Below are 16,655 nucleotides of genomic sequence, written 5' to 3'. Positions count from 1 at the left end.
TGGAAAGGTTTTTCGATTACCTAACCAAAGATGGGTCGGATGGTGGATCCGGACATAGTTTACATGCATATAAGTGTGATCCGGATAAATGTGAAAACACATTTTTATATATAACTTTTGAACTACTTATCGAAACTTCAAACAATTCAATAGCGATGTATGGGACCCTAAACCAAGTCGAATGCAACCGGTTTTGATCAAAATCGGTCCAGCCAGTGCTGAGAAAACTTGGCAAGAATTTTGAACACATACATACATACACACACACACACACACACACACACACACACACACACACACACACACACACACACACAGACATTTGTTCAGTTTTCGATTCTGAGTCGATAGGTATACATGAATATAGGTCTACGAGCTGTATTGCAAAAGTTCATTTTTCGAGCAGAATTATAGCCTTACCTCAGTGAGGAAGGCAAAAAGTGTTTTAATCATTGATTTCCAAAATTTCTAAGCAATGACGAAAATTTAATTTTTCGAGAAAAAAAAAGTTTCTGGGGTGCTGTACATTGTTATTTCATAAATTTGTTTTTGAAAAATTATTTTTTTGCCCCCTGATTTTTCGGACCAATTTTGAAGGGGGGGGGGGGGGGGGGGGGGCATAAACTTTGAAAAATATTTGCAACGGCCTAACTTTCGAAAAAATACTAAAAAAAAATCAGTTATTTTTAAATCCGATTATTTGATACCCACATAATAAAAACTGAAATTTCTAGTATTTTTCAATAGTACGTAGTTTTGTCATAATTTTGAGTAATTTCCCAAAAAACTCAATTGAAAAGTATGAAAAATTCTGAATTATTTTAAGCCCATTTGAAAAAAAAACACTAAATTTCAGTATTTTTTCTACAAGACGTAGTTTTGTGAAAGTTTTGAGTATTTCATAAAAAAAATATTATTGCTATTGAAATGAATGAAAAATTTCCGATCATTTAAAACCCATATTGTAAAATACTGAAATTTTGAGTATTTTTTTCGAAAATACAAAGATTTGTGAAAATGTTGAGTTTTTCACAAAAAATATGATTGCTATCGAAATGTATGAAAAAAAAACCCATCATTTGATACCCAAATTGTAAAAAACTGAAAATTTTGGTATTTTTTCTTAAAACTTATGTAGTTTTGTAAAAATTTTAGAATTTTCAAAAATGTGTGTTATATCTTTCGAAATGTATGAAAAATCCCGATCATTTGATAACCATATAGAAATAAACAATAATTTTGAGTATTTTTTCGGAAAAAATGATTTTTTAAAATGCAGGAAAAATTATAATTGCAATGGAAACACTATAATTTTTTTGAAGTTTGGATGACAAAATCCCACAAGCTCTTGATTCGGTCAGCACGCTCATCCCCCATATGCGGTGCTAAACCGAGGCATGACTGTATGTCTTTTAGTTACTTTTTTATTTGTTTTCATTAAAATTTAGCGTTTTTCTAATTTCATCAAAATCCGCGAAAGTCAAACCATTACTTACAATTATTGAAAATATCATATCCAACCGTTCCTTGTCTATTAGATTCGTTGTTTCCGTCACCACCGCCGAGTTCGGTGCTATTGCTGCTACTCCCACCACCTCCACCGTTGCCATTACTTCCGTGCACGGTAGTCCCACCGGTCATGGTCCTTCCGCTGGGTCCCCCACTCTCCACCAACTCCGACAATATCACATTGTTTTTCGCGATCAGATATTCGATCTCCTTGGTCCACGGATTCCGGAACGACTTCCACTCACTTTGCAACCGCACGAAGCCACTTTCCTTGATCCGTAACCGATAGACCGGCGTCGTTACGCACTGGTTCCCCTGGAGGGCCGCTTTGTGGGATTCGGCCAGCGCAGGAATATCCTCGTGATGGTAGTACTCGTACATACTCGTGCCGAGCAGTTCCTGTGGCAGGAAGCCCAACACCAGCGTGGCCCGTTGGTCCACAAACAGGAACTTGCCGTCCATGGCATGTCGCGAGATGAATTGTACATTTCTCAGGTTTGGAATATTATTTCGGCTGGTCCCTTTGCAGCCGTTGGTTCCGGAACGATCAGTACCGGCGCCTCCACCCTCCATCGTCGGTCGTTGATTGCTGAGGTTGGTGCCGGATGGAGCGATAGGGGGTTGGAAGAGGCTCGGTTGAACCCGGCCAACCGCCACCAAGCATGACAAATTGCACGAGTCTCCTTCACCATCGGTTTCATGCTCTTCGAGTCCTATTTTTGCCGGAGCCCAGGACTTGAGATAGCCGGTGCACTGGATAACGGAATACTTTTTGTCTAGAAGTGAAATAGGATTAAATTAAGAAACCTACCTAATCGGGAATTCCCCTAAAATACTCACCCGAATTGACCTTGCCCTTCCTCCGATGGCAACTCGACGACGAGGTGTTCCCACTTTCGGCTTCCTCCTTCACCTGAACGTTGGTTTTGCACTTCATTCGGCAGAAGAACGACCTCCTCGCCCCCGGACACAGCCTCGTCACCCCCTGAGGAACATCAGTTTTCACCGGAAGCATTGCTGAAAAGACGTTACAATTCAAACAAAGTCCCTAGCAAAACAAACCCCCCCGTCATACTTTTGGCATCGATCAGCCGCTCCCGCGGGCTCAAATCTGACGACGACAGCTGCTCCTTCACCTTGGCCACGTCCTTCGGGTGCAGAATGTCGAACCAGCTCTGCCCGAGCAGATCGCCCTGCGAGTAGTTCAAGATCTGCGACACCGACTCCGACACGTACAGAATCCGGCCCCGGTCGCAACCCACCACAAACAGGAAGCCCTCGGCCGCCTGCAGGATCAACATCTTGAGCTCCTGGTCCGACAGGAACGCCGGCTTGTAGTGACCCTCGGTGTACGAGTGGACCGCGCCCCGGATCGTCTTCAGGTGCTGCACGGCCATCCGAAGCACGGTGAGCTTGTCCAGCTTGCGGGACATGGCGTGGCACATCGGAATCATCGCCGACAGCTCCGTGATGTACGTGTTCATCTTATCACGTCGACGTTTCTCAATTTCGCTGTGGTTTTGTCTGGGGAAGTGGGGTATTTTTAAAAGCTTTATCTAATTAAAAGAATAAACCAGATTTACTAACTTTTTGTTATCGTCTGTAGTTCGAACTGATTTGGCATCGTCACCCGTGTCGTCCTCAATATCACTATTGTCACTGCAAAAAGGTAAATTTTATTTACATTTTTGATAAATACATTCAACTCAATATGTGCAGCATCAATTTTCAACATGAACCAAACAGTGCCAAAAACAAAAACTAAACTTCTAACATTTTCTGATATTCTAAAAAATACACCCTCAAATTTGCGGAGTAAGGTAAATACGAAGGGTGCTGAAAAAATCGAGTTCAGCATCAAATTGCAAACAACTTTTTTTTTGCAGCGAAACGTTCGTTTCTCCGCTTTAGTATGGCGTCCTTGAGTTTGGTTAACTCACAAGCCAAAACAGTTTCAAAAATTACTAGTGCAAAAAAATTAAATAAATTCAGCACTCAAATGGTACAATGAACTTCTCAGTCATCTTATTTTTGGTGGGTAGAAGAATAGAAGAAATCAACATTGAAAAAACTTTACAAAATGATTACCAGGCCAATTCTCATTTTATTTCAAGTTTTCTGCCTCTTCAAAATTCCCTCAAAAAATCAGGGGGGGGAAATATGTTTTGCTAAAAAATTAAATTATTTCGATCAATTTTTGTAAAATCAGTCTACATTGCATAAAGTATATTTTAATTTTTTAAATAAAATTAAAAAAAAAAACCTTTGCTGATTGATATTTTGATAATATTATACATTAGGGTGTTTCAGCCAAACAAAAAAGTTCTCAGATTACGGCAAACCGGGACTCTCATGCCAAATATCAGCCCATTTGGTTGAGAATTGGCCTGTCCCAGGCGGTTTAAAGTTTACATGAAAATTACTATGGGATTTTTGTGCTTTTCGTTCAATCGTTCCTACAGGTCTGGGGACAACATGGATTCACTCGGAATAAAGACAGGCGTGTAGGGGATGGTCCAATGAACACATTCCGGAAGGAATTAGGGATGTCCATTCTGTCCCCAAGGTGCGCATTGGATCGACGTCCGGTGTCTCCAAAACTAACGATTCATCCTTCAAAAGCATCGCATTTCCTTAGTATGCTATGACGGCTAGGTGAAAACCACGACGCCCCATATCAGACGGTGAACACGTGGCAGAGCATACACCAAAGATTTTGCTCAGAAACATTCTTTAAAGTAATAAAATTATAATTATTGATGTTCCTGTAAGGATTTCATCTCTACGTAATAACGTAGCATGATGATTTTGTAATAATAATGCAATCGATGCCTCTCCACGTGTTCACCGTCTGATATGGGCGTCGTGGTTTTCACCTAGCCGTCATAGCATACTAAGGAAATGCGATGCTTTTGAAGGATGAATCGTTAGTTTTGGAGACACCGGACGTCGATCCAATGCGCACCTTGGGGACAGAATGGACATCCCTAATTCCTTCTGGAATGTGTTCATTGGACCATCCCCTACACACCTGTCTTTATTCCGAGTGAATCCATGTTGTCCCCAGACCTGTAGGAACGATTGAACGAAAGGCACAGAAATCCCATAGTAATTTCCATGTAAACTTTAAACCGCTGGGGACAGCCCGAGCAGACGGAAATAACGTGGGAATAACATTTTTTGTTATTTCAAAATACTAGGTCAATAACAATTTATGTTATTTATAACAAAATTTGTTATTCCCCGTTATGATTTTTTTGTTATTGGATTGTTATTGTAATAACATACTAATAACATTTTTAGATATTCTTCGAACAAATCTTTGTTATTATTTTTTGTTATTTTAACAAATAATCCGATCATCCCAATAACAGTTCGAGGTATTCTTCCATAACAAAAAATGTTATTCCTAAGTTGTTTTAGCTCTCAATCAACATCAGATCGATAGCAAATTTTGTTATGATAACATTAACTGTTATTAAACCCTTATGCAAAAATGGATTTTTCAAAAAGATTCCATATCACTTTCTGTTCTTTTAACAGTATTTGTTATTGAAATGGCATGAATTTTGTTATTACCGTCTGCCCGGGAGGCCAATTCTCAACCAAATGGGCTGATATTTGGCATGAGAGTCCCTATGGGTATCCTCTACAAGGGGAACCTCGGTTTGCCGTAATCTGAGAACTTTTTTGTTTGGCTGAAACACCCTTTATATACGTACATGTAATAATAGCGGTATAAAGTTTTTTTGTGATATAATTTCCATCAAAATTTCAAAAAATAGGTTTGAAATCTCCCCTCCACCCTCGTCGACATAATTAAAATTTGTACCAGCCATGATGACTTTTTTGCACGATTATGAATTTAGAATATTTATTTATGAATCGTTTTATTTTTTCTTTAAATCATTTTTAAATGCAATCGAAAAATATTTTTTAATTTTATACAAATGTTAGAAAAATTGCCATTTTGGAGGTGTTTTTTCTCTAATTTTGTCTTATTTTCCATTTTTAAATGTATGTACATGGTTTTCCATCTCTAAAAACATTATATTTATAATCAGTTTTAATTAGCTAGAGCTGTAGCCTATGACGAGATTATGTTATGTCTGGCTTTGTTTTTTTTATGTATTCTTTTAAACACTTGAAAAAATATGTTGAAGGTTTAAATTGAATTAGCAATCTTGAAGGAATAATAAATTTGAAAACAGAGAAATGCAAAGAGCTTAAGCACTACTTTACACACGTTGAAAAACAAAAATAATAATTTGTCCCTTGAAAATAAAGATTTTTACATTATTTGACATCGACATTAACAAAAATCAAAACAGCATTTGACTTTTTCTATTACTAATATATTGTTATTACAAACTTGACATTTAACTGTCAACAAATTGAACCAAAAATCATAAGAAAAAGCTTCTATTAAAAACAATTTAAACATAAGTTAAGTTAATTTACAAAACCATAAGAAATGTGTTGATGTGATCTTGGCTCATAACAGCTTAAAATAAACGTTTTGGTTTTTCATTTTGGTGTTATTCAAGGCATTTTCAATTGTTTTCTGACCTATTTGTTTTTCCTTCTCCTTCATTAAAGAAAGCCTGCTTAAAAATAAAATTCAGCCTGGAGCAATTGCTTTAGAAAAAAGTCAGGTTCATGACAATAAGCTAAACACAATTTAAAAATTAAATAATTCTGGAATTCAGGTTCAACCAAACGAGAACAGGATGAACGTGGAGCGCCAAAGCCCACGACCTTACCGATTCACCCTCCCACGAGCCGAAACCCCACAAAATCCGTACCGCCGTGCTGTTCAGTGGAGCACTCTGTTCCCAGTTACGTTACATCATTGCCACAACGCCTCATTACAAACTACATAGCTGGATTTTCTGTGTTTCCTGTTTTCCATCGAATTTTCTTTTGTTTTATTTTTCTTTCGAGTTTGTTTACGTTTGTTGTGACAACAGAATATTTAAAAATTGTCAAAAATATTTTTTTTATGAATTTTAAAGGAAAAGTGTTGAGTTTTGATTAAAATCAAAACATTTAAAAAAATAACTCCAGATTTTCCCATTTCCCATCGTCGCAACTCCTCTTCTGAATTGCGTCAAACGCCCTTCCTGAAACGCGAACCCGTCGCCAGACTGCGAGGGCTGCTAGCTTTACATAATTGGCTTTACCTTGCAACTTGGAGAGACAATGGCCAATTGGTTCTGGTCGTGTGACGTCAAGTACGGAGTAAATTTTTTTGAATACTTGGAAAAAAATAAAGAATTCGGAAAGAAAATCCTTAGAAATCAAACTTTCCTGAACTCAGATTGTGTTAAATAATTTGAAAAAAAAAAAAACAATGTTCTCACTTTTTAGTCATTTTCAAATGTTTCCCAAGAATCCCACAATTCTTCCTTCTTAAGAAGTGTGAATGTCTTTGGTGAGCAAACGTTTACCTTATGCAATGTTTTTCCTTCGTTTGATGTTGCTCATAAAACCAGGCGATAATTAACACGTTTCTTTCAAAACATTCCGCAAAGTTTGAGGAAGCCCCACAAGTCAAAGGCTGGCTGGGTATTTCTTCTGTGAACTTTTCGTCACAATTTTGAAAAGACCAAAGTTTCCACCTACTCCCCTAGACGGAGTAAAGTTGATTGAAGGGGTTGGGAAATCTTTCAAGTGAGGAATTTTTGTGATTACAACACCTTCACCTTAAAATGACGGTTTTCATTTGAAAATAGTTTTTTTTCTTCAAACTACTCCAAATTATATTGTTAAACTTCATACTAATTTGTACTCACTTGTACGAAAATTTCCTCTTCCTGCTACCGCCACCTCCGCCATCATTTTCGCTGCCCCCTCCATCCGTGTCCGGATGCTGACTGTGCAGCTGGGGATGATGATGATGATGATGCTGATGGTGGTGCTGTTGATAAGGTTGCTGATCTCCCGGCTGATGAGCCACCGCGGCTGTGCCCACCACCGAGCTGCTGCCCTGCATCGGGTCGAGCGAGATCACCGAGGAGGCTGTCGTCGCCGTCAGGTGCTCATTTCCGGCGGTACTTGCACTGCAAAAAGGGATCATTTAAAGAGAAAACTATCATCAGTCAAAATGATCAATAGGACCGGAAAAATTGTATGAGATAATCATTATTCAAAAAAACAAATCCCTTTTTACAACAAAAAATAGACGTTGGAGGTTGTTTCTAAACTGTAGTTATCCAAAGGGCATCGATTATCGTTCGAAAAATAATGATCATTGTATTTAAAATTTTATATTGAGCCTTTATTCCGATTATGTCTTAATCCCAAGCCTTCCTTACAGTTATTGGCATTATTCAGCAAATAAGCAATTTTTGCGTTCATTAACTTTTTGTGTATAAATTTTACAGCTTTATAATGTTCTGAAGAAATGTTGCTGGTGGTGCATTCTACAAGTCCTTCATACACAACTTTTTCAAATTCCGTAACTGAAAAGCACTACAAACAAAAAATGTGCCGCGAACCAAAAATAGCGTCGTTATGGTTGACATCACTGGACCATTGACAGACTAACCCACCCAAGTAACATTTTTAAACCAACTAGACACCATCTAGTTTTATTGAGGTTTCATGGTAGCATCTTGATTGCTTATTAGTTTTATTTCGGCATTCATAGCAACCAATAAGCTTGGGCTGATTTAAGAAGGTTTTATGAAAGTTTTAAGGCAGTCTTGAAAACCCGAAGGCAATGCTATGTCAAACGATTTTATCGCATGCTTCTTTGAAACCTAGGGTGTTGTAGCTGTCAAGTGCCATAAGGCAAGCAAAAAGCTTACTTAAAACAAGGTTCTAAAAAAGCTTTTATCGCGGCCAAATAGCAATTTATAAATATGGCGGTAGACGCGTGGTCAAATTGAATGAGATCAAAATGAAAATGCAATAAATTTGCTTTGAACATTTTTTTTAAGAATTGCAATAAAATATTTTCGCATGGAAAACTATAATTACAGAAGAATTATTTTAGATGAAGCGAGTTCATTTTTGTGGCTCTATCTCCCTCACATTCTTCGATAAAAATTCCAACCGCAGCTGAATTCGAGCCGCACATTTGTTCAAGTTGTTTTAATTATCGCCAATATCAATTATTTCTTCATCGCCATTTTTGCAAACCATCTTCGTTACATCGATGGCAAGACAACGAATAAAACCTGTTTGGTGACGTATGAAATGTCATTTTTCATAACTCATGACTAGGTTTTAAACATGATTTTATCAAGGTTTTAAGGAGTTTGTTAAGATGCAATTGTAAAGCCTTGAACTCCTATGAGCTAAATAATACTTGAACTCCTAAAATTTTACTTGGGATGAGCACTATTGAAAAACCGAAACATTGCTTAACGTTTCAAAATTCAAACTTAACATTCCAACGCCCAAGGCTCCAGAAAAGTTGGAACGGTAACTTCAACTCAATGATTCTCGGGCATAACTCAACCAATAAAGATGATTCTTCTTTCCAGTGATTTGTTAGGATGTCTAGATGATTCTAGAACTTTGCAGAACTTAATTTGATCAAGTATGTAATTTTTGCGATCAAAAACATCGTTCCAACTTTTTTTTTCGCGTGTAAAAAAAAATCGCCAAAAATACCGCGGAGACAGTCGTTTAAAAAAAGTTGGAACGATGTTTTTGGTCGCAAAAATTACATACTTGATCAAATTAAGTTCTGCAAAGTTCTAGAATCATCTAGACATCCTAACAAATCACTGGAAAGAAGAATCGTCCCAATTGGTTGAGTAATGCCCGAGAACCAGCGAGTTGAAGTTACCGTTCCACCTTTTTTGGGAGGCTTGGGCGTCCGTGTAAGTTGGACATGCGTTGGGCGTTCCAGTGTTAAGGTGGATTAAACTAAAAAATGGTGTACTTTATCAAATTTGTGTTAAGTTCTTTTTGACTTCGATAAAACATCAAAACAATTAATTTTACAAAGAGTGAAAATGCTCGCTGGGAATTCTGATCGGTAGGGGATGGATCTCGATAAGCGCCTTACTAGATTTACAATTCAGAGGTCGTTAGTGGTTTAAAAAGATGAAAAAAATCTGCAAAATATTTTTTGCCCTTACTGAGTCATAACTAAAAAAATATTATTGATCCAGAAAAAAAAATCAAAAATAACGTTTTGGCGCAAATCAATTTTTTGTGTAAAAATTAGAAATAACACCAAATTCAGCCAAAATTCCGATACCACCAAATTTACCCGAAATACAAGATACCTCTTTTTATGGACAACAATCAAACTTGTATGAAACTTTTAGTGATGAACAAATGACGCAAACAGGCTTCTTTGGTAATAAAGAATTCCCCTATAAAGTGAGAAGTAATTAAAAAAAAGCAAAAAAATGAAAATCCAAGGCAGGCAATTTCTGGAAGAGTTACTCAATAATTTAAAACAACTATAGGAATGAAATTTAGAAAAAATAAAATTCCGAAGCTGTTTTTTATTTATTATGAGTGACTTTAGCCAAAATGTGGTCATTTGTCACTGAATTCCGAAATAATAATAAAAAAATAACAATAATCCCCCCGATAAGAAATGTATTCCACTCGGAAAACATTTGAACAATTAATCCAAAAATCAAATAAAATGTATTGATCAACAATTAAAAAAATGCTTGACTAAAAATTTCCATCGATTCTACATCCAGAATTTAGAGTCGAGAGAATCGTTCCCTCATAATTTATTGAGAACCCAGCTCCAAAATCGATAGAATAATACCACCAAATCACACCATCAAAACAAATGTGTTCATTCGTTAAATGAAACTATAAATCTCCAACATGTGTCATACATCGAATTCTGACCACTTCTTGGTCACCAAGCTGTGGTTGCCGAGACAGATAAGTCATTGCCCAAGTAACAATTTACGTTTTAATTCACTCTGGAAGTATTTTTTAAGAGTCTCTGGAAAGATTCGAGCAAAAAACCGATTTATACTGAAAGCAGCAATAAAGAAGAGTTAAAGCAGCATTAAATGTAAAATGGACCATTTTAGGAGGTTGTCAAGAGCGTATTTCAGGAGAGTTCTAGAGCCAAACAGTATTGCTGTTGATTTTTAACGGACTCTCCAGATACTCTCAAGAGATCTAATAGAACATATTCTAAAGCTAATCAAACTTATAGCTTTATTGAAGATCTTTTGGTAGCCGCAATAAAACATAAATAAAACTTGTTTATTCTTGATCAGGATAAATTATATTTTATCAAGAAAATATGGGTGCAAGATTTATTTTATTAAATCCAACCATTCTTTGAAACTTTAAACGACAAATGGCTAACTTTATTCGGTGATAAGAATATAATAATTATGTAAATAAGTGTTTGATTATCGATCCAATCATATCAAGAATATCCTGCCATTAAAATTTCACCAATCAATTTCTAGCGATACCTCCAAAAAAAAAACACCGAATACATTATTTTATCAGAATAACTCTCACTTTTATAAAATTGAAGCAAACTTTTCTTGTTTAGCTATAAACATCATCATGGCGTCCATCTAGGTCGCTATTTTTTTCATTTAAACATGGCGAAATTCGTTAAATCTATTTGTTCTTACTTAAAGCTATTAGAAAAACATCTTTTCTGGAGATGCTCTCGATCAAGAACAACGTTTCTTGAAAAGCTCTTGTTTAAGGTTAATCAAGGGGTTCTAGACTGAAGTGAGCTTTGATATAGTTTTAACCCAGAGTAAAATGCACAATACTGCGACCGTAGCGCATGCAAGTTTTAGCCCACTGGAGGTAGATCCAAAAAACCATGTGTTGGCACATTTTCGTCATTATCGTGAAGTACGAATAGCGAGTTTTCGTCATATTTGAATAAAACTAGGATTGCTTTCAGTTCACCGTTCTTTATTTATTTATAACAACAGATAAGAATACTTGTCATTTTTTCACATAATGATGCGGAAAGAAGCACAACACTAACTTCTTTGAACACCACACGAATCTGAATTTGACACAATTTAATCACTAACTCACATAAAAATTACGTACGCAGTATACACTTTTTGCATAATAAATTAAATAAAAGAGCTTGCCCGGCACTTTGGAAACGTCCGCTCTTCTTTGCTCCTAAAAATATACTGAGTTTGACATTTGAAAGGCCAAGACAAAAAGATTTCGAATAAAGCTTTCCCTAAACAACTTGGTTTTAATATTGATTTAGTGAAGTCAATTTGTTCTGGGAATATCTTCTTCTAGATAACTGTAAGTAAATTAAAAAGAAATTAATAAATCTTTGCAAGAACTTTTCGAGATTTTTTGAAGATATTTCTAGAACAGTATTTTGCTAAGCCCAAAAAGACTTGATAAATGCTTTTATAAAAGCAAGACGCTTTTTTCAAATGTTTTATAAAAACTGATAAAACTTAGGAGCATTTGGCTTGCTACTTGGGTAATTTGGTTGGAAAAATTGCCATTTAGAATTAATTAAATTATTGACAATTTGTTGAATTTGGGGTGAAACTGGTATTCGCCTACTTGATACAACACTTGACATATTGATCACAAGATCACAAGAACTAATTTTTTCTCAAAAATGTTGCAGTTAATTATTTTTTAAATTTTAATTTACAACTCCTTTAATTCAAACATATGTGGAATTTTCCAAAGATTTCGAATTTGTCAAAATTGAGACCAAAAAGTGTCGACTTGTTGGCCTACATGAATAAAATTAACGTTGTAAAAATGTTGTTTGGCCATTGCAAATATTTTTTGCAGTTTTTGTCCCTCAATTCTGGCCAAAGTCGAAGGGGGGGGGGGGGGGAGTGGGGCAAAAAAATAAAAAAAAAACATATAAAAATTTAAATTCCAAGCCATGGTATTGACATTTGAATGAAAAAAGTTTTTAAAAATGGATTTTACACCTGCCCAGTTGTATTGCAATTATTAGTTTTCAAAATATCGAAGTGTTGACGAAATGTTTTTTTTTCGCCGATTTTTTTTTTTTCGTACAACAGAATTTAAAAAAAATAGTTTTGATCGATCCCAGACACTTTTAAATATGATTTTAAACGCAGTAAAATGCGTATGTTTCACTTTTTGACATTTAAAGAGCATTTTTCCTGTTTTTTTTTTTTTTTTTTGTGGCTGTACCTTCAAAGTTTCTTAGATAAGAAGAAAAAAAATCTGAATTCTTCGGAAAAAATCATTATTGGGCAACCATGGGCACTATAGAAAAAAAACGAGAATTGCTCAATTTGCTCAAAATCAAAATTATTACTTGGCCGGCGATCGTGCCGTAACGATATCGTAGTATCCATTAAGATGCTGGTGATGCTGCTGCTGCTGCTGATGCTGATGATGGTGATAGTTCTGCAGCAGACTACCCGTACTTAGCACAGTCCCCGACGCCGACGAATGGCTCGTAATGTCACTGGCCACCATCGTGGTTCCACTACCACCGATGCTAGTCACCAACGTGTTGGATCCCGGCGAGGTCACAATGGACACGCCCAGCTCGGTCAGCTGGTGTGGCTTGAGCTCTTCCAACGTCAAGAATTCACGCTCCTCTTCCGGCACTTGCAGCAGATTATTGTACGGCAGATCCTGGAGCGAAAAGTTCCGCGCCACCATACTGTTAAGGGCAGACCTGAGGGGGTTTTGCTTTGTTTCCTTCTTTTTTTCAGTTTGGAATCACTTTTATGTTTTGAGGTAGCAAAAGTTCCCCCTTATTAAAAGCACTTGAACCGGATGATCACTGATTGAGTGGCATTATCATTTGAAAACGATATTTCACTGCAGGGTAGGGTGTTAAGTCTATGATATCAACTTTGCTTGATGAGCAATGACGATACTAATCTTTTCTGGTTGGAGATATTCAAGCTATGACTGTTCAATAAATCACTTGAATTATGTTCATTTCAAATGCTTATTAATGCATCCGTGGTTTGCTATTACATCATGTCTAAAATTATAATGAAAAAAAAAATAATAATAACATTTATAATTTTTTTGCAATTTTCAGCTTTTCAGATAAGCTTTAATTTTAGGTAAAAATCAACCAAATGCCTTGTTTCAAGTCCCAAACCATCTGAATGACGCACTGACACTGTCTTTACAATGTTTCACTAGACTAATTTGATTATGCAATTCCTGTATTTTAGTTTTTTGTTTCGTCGTGTCTAATTTTACCACTGATAATTCCATCAACCACAATAGTACCGTCGGATTTCTTCAAGCACACTATTTACAAACAGTTTTGTTTTTATTTACTAACAATGTTTCTTCTGCTCCTTTCCACAAACACCAAACGCCCCCCACTAGTATCACTTTAATCCAAAATTAATCCTCGCTGTAGTACATTTATCCTGTGCGCGACTTAATCCCAAACCCGAATCGAACTGGTGTTCCTGTCCTGAGCGCTCGCTCACATCCTTTCGCGTCGAAATCCCGCGACCGACTGTGGCCAAACCGTGGTCTGCGGCGTGTCAAATAGGCGCTTTTCCTGTGCTCTCCGGTGAAGGAATAACCAGGAGCAATCCAGCAGGAGAAGTGCTCCTACTCGACTGAGAGAGAGTGAGAGTAAAAGAGTGATTCTTTTTTTTTTGTTCAAAAGAACACGAATGGTTAACGTCATTGTTAAGCGGAAAATCCTGTTATGGCATTGGCAAACTTTTTTTTAACTGTTGCCTAAGCATTTCATGAATGGGAGGGTAGTTTTTCATACAGCAACTACCTACAAAAACTAAACTTGGAGCTTTTCATATTGAGTAATATTCTGCTTAATGGGAAGAACAGAGAGAACCAGTTGAATCCATAGCATACTATGGAATTCTTTTAATGTTGTCAGAGAAATATTCCCTACTTTCTGGAAATGATTTTTACTAGAGATGGGCAAAACCACTATTTTTCAGGAGCCGTTGATTTTTGCTCGCTCATAAAAATGACAGTCTCTATGTTAAGATTTCTACTCGAACCCAAATGTTCAAATGCTTGGATGAAAACAAACTTAAATGTAGGTTTTTTGAGAATGTTGTAATTTTACGTTTATTTCTGGTGAAATTTTATTTGAAGATTCTGATTTTATCGGTAAAGTCTAGAAATGCAAAAGTTTAACCGGGAAAGACGATTTTTTCCAAGATGGTCTATTATGGTCTATTTAGAAGTTTTGTGGGGAAATTATCCTAGGTACGCATCTTTAAAAGATCAAGTTTGAATTCAAATTTGCAAAACTTTATTTTATTTTGATAAGAAAATCATTTAGCTTTCCTTTCGGAGTAATTTCAAAGAAAACTAAAAATATTGGTTTGAAAACTGTTTAGTGGTGTTTAAATAATGTCAAAAATGCTATTTAAAGCCTTTGAATGTATCAGGGATAGAGTAATCGCAAACAAAACATTTTGGCTTGCGAGTTTCTTTACCCGCGAAATAGAGAAGAGGCAAATCACGCAAAAGAAAATTGCTCCCGAACTTCTCGAAGAAAATCAATCTGTTGATGATTTTTAGTGAATTTCCTTGTTAGCACCCCTTAAAATTATTTATTTCGCTTTGTTTACACACATTGTCCATCTACAAAAAGTGACAGATAATTTTTCGTCGTGTGACGTTACACTTGCAAGTGTAGTACCTAGTGAAAAAGATGTTCCGCTGAATAATCCAGATGAGGATTTTTTTAGATTCCTTTTACCGATTTTCCGTGCGCGAGAGAGGAAAGCCATGTTCCTTTCGGATTTTTTCTCTTGATGAACGTTCAAAGATTTTCTATTGATGATGATTCTTCCATCGCTGGAATGTATATTACTGAGAAAGTTGTAAAATACCCCCTGACAAAATATATCGATTCGGCTCTCATAAAAAAAAAACGGAATCGACGTAACACCTTATAATGTGGCCCTCTTAAACCTTGCGGTTTCGTCTACGGTTCCACAGGCGTGTATCGTTCTTTTTGCGACAAAACTCCGCCTCGCGGGTCTCCTAAGTGTGAAGGTATGGGCACGGGGAGAGGGCACCGAATACCTATATTTTACACTTAGAATTTTTTGCGTCCGCCTCGGGATTCGAACCGGCGACCTCTGGATTGTGAGTCCAGTGCGCGGTCCGATTGATCCACAAAGGCAGACATTCGGCTCTCATAGTGACGAGAGTTAGTCTCTTTTTAAATTGCTTTTTTATCCCTAAATAATTGAAAAGGATACTGGTCACTTTTGACAAATTTGACATAATGTACAAGCATTGAAATATTTGAAATTATATTTTCAATCCTTAAAAACATACATTATACTACAATTTGTTGGAAATTCATTGAATTATATTTTTAAGCTTAAAAAAGAGGTCAATTTATCTCACACACAGTTAAAAAAAATCATGGGAATTTTACACCTGGAAATGTGTACATATTAATGTCAGGAAAAATGTGTAATTTTACATCTTAAAATGTATAAATCTAAAACTATTAGATTGTAGTGGCACTTTTTTGGTTTAAATTGAGTCATCATAAAGGGGTGATGTTAAACCTTCCAAGTTTACAGAATGTTTCAACTGTGCACATTTTGACTGACAACTGGCAACATTTCAGTTGATATTACCATGATTTTTTTCATTGCATAAAAATTTATTTTTCACCTGTTATGTGGGAGTTAACAAAACAGTATTTCCAGCTGAACTAACTCGACCTTCTTTTAAAAAAATACATTTTTCTTTTAAAAGCAAAACATGATTCTTTAGGCCATTGCAAATAACTTTAAAAAAGATTTACAGCAGCCTTATTGATGCTCCTGATAATTTAATCCTAGATTTCTTTTTCAAAACTACCAATGCGCCATGGGTTTCTTATGTACATAGGACCTTTTGAAAAAGTAAGGGAGAATCTGGGTGCTGAATAGTGGTTCGCAAAACGGCCTCAATTTTGAACTGTCAAAGTGGAACCAATTTACTGTTCGCCAAAAGTAGAGAGTATTGTTATCGATCATAAAAAAATGTTTTTTTTTGCAAGAGTAAAAAATGTGTGGCTTTTGGAACCAGTCGAAGCCAATAAATCTTAAGAAAGTTGAAAGCGAGATTTTCATTTTTTATAATTATGAATGGAAGTTATTTATGGAGTCGATGCGGTTGTTTCGGTAGTTCCCGTTTGAAAACCTACTGGTTAAGTGAAAATTTTCTGTTTGTTGGAT

The 16,655-nt window shown here is 36.2% G+C and overlaps 1 protein-coding gene across 4 annotated transcripts in view; it reads right to left on the bottom strand.

The window, feature by feature from the left end:
* The window catches only part of LOC120418047 (protein cycle), a 42,792-nt gene that overhangs the window by 4,289 nt on the left and 21,848 nt on the right, over positions 1-16,655 (bottom strand). For 2 of the 4 annotated variants that reach the window (XM_039580297.2, XM_039580298.2), the window contains 5 exons: positions 7,305-7,571; positions 3,097-3,168; positions 2,585-3,033; positions 2,350-2,526; positions 1,497-2,285 (listed from right to left, as the gene is read on the bottom strand). In XM_039580297.2, the coding sequence (XP_039436231.1) occupies positions 1,497-2,285; positions 2,350-2,526; positions 2,585-3,033; positions 3,097-3,168; positions 7,305-7,571 (1,754 nt within the window). Of the gene's footprint in view, positions 1-1,496; positions 2,286-2,349; positions 2,527-2,584; positions 3,034-3,096; positions 3,169-7,304; positions 7,572-12,766; positions 13,431-16,655 lie in introns of those variants that run through there. The other 2 variants (XM_052709288.1, XM_039580295.2) reach the window with 2 other exon arrangements.

The sequence above is a fragment of the Culex pipiens genome, chromosome 3 (genome assembly GCF_016801865.2).
Source record: "Culex pipiens pallens isolate TS chromosome 3, TS_CPP_V2, whole genome shotgun sequence".
Taxonomy (NCBI): domain Eukaryota; kingdom Metazoa; phylum Arthropoda; class Insecta; order Diptera; family Culicidae; genus Culex; species Culex pipiens.
Note: the sequence above shows the minus strand (reverse complement) of the source record. Positions and strands in the feature narration are given on the sequence as shown.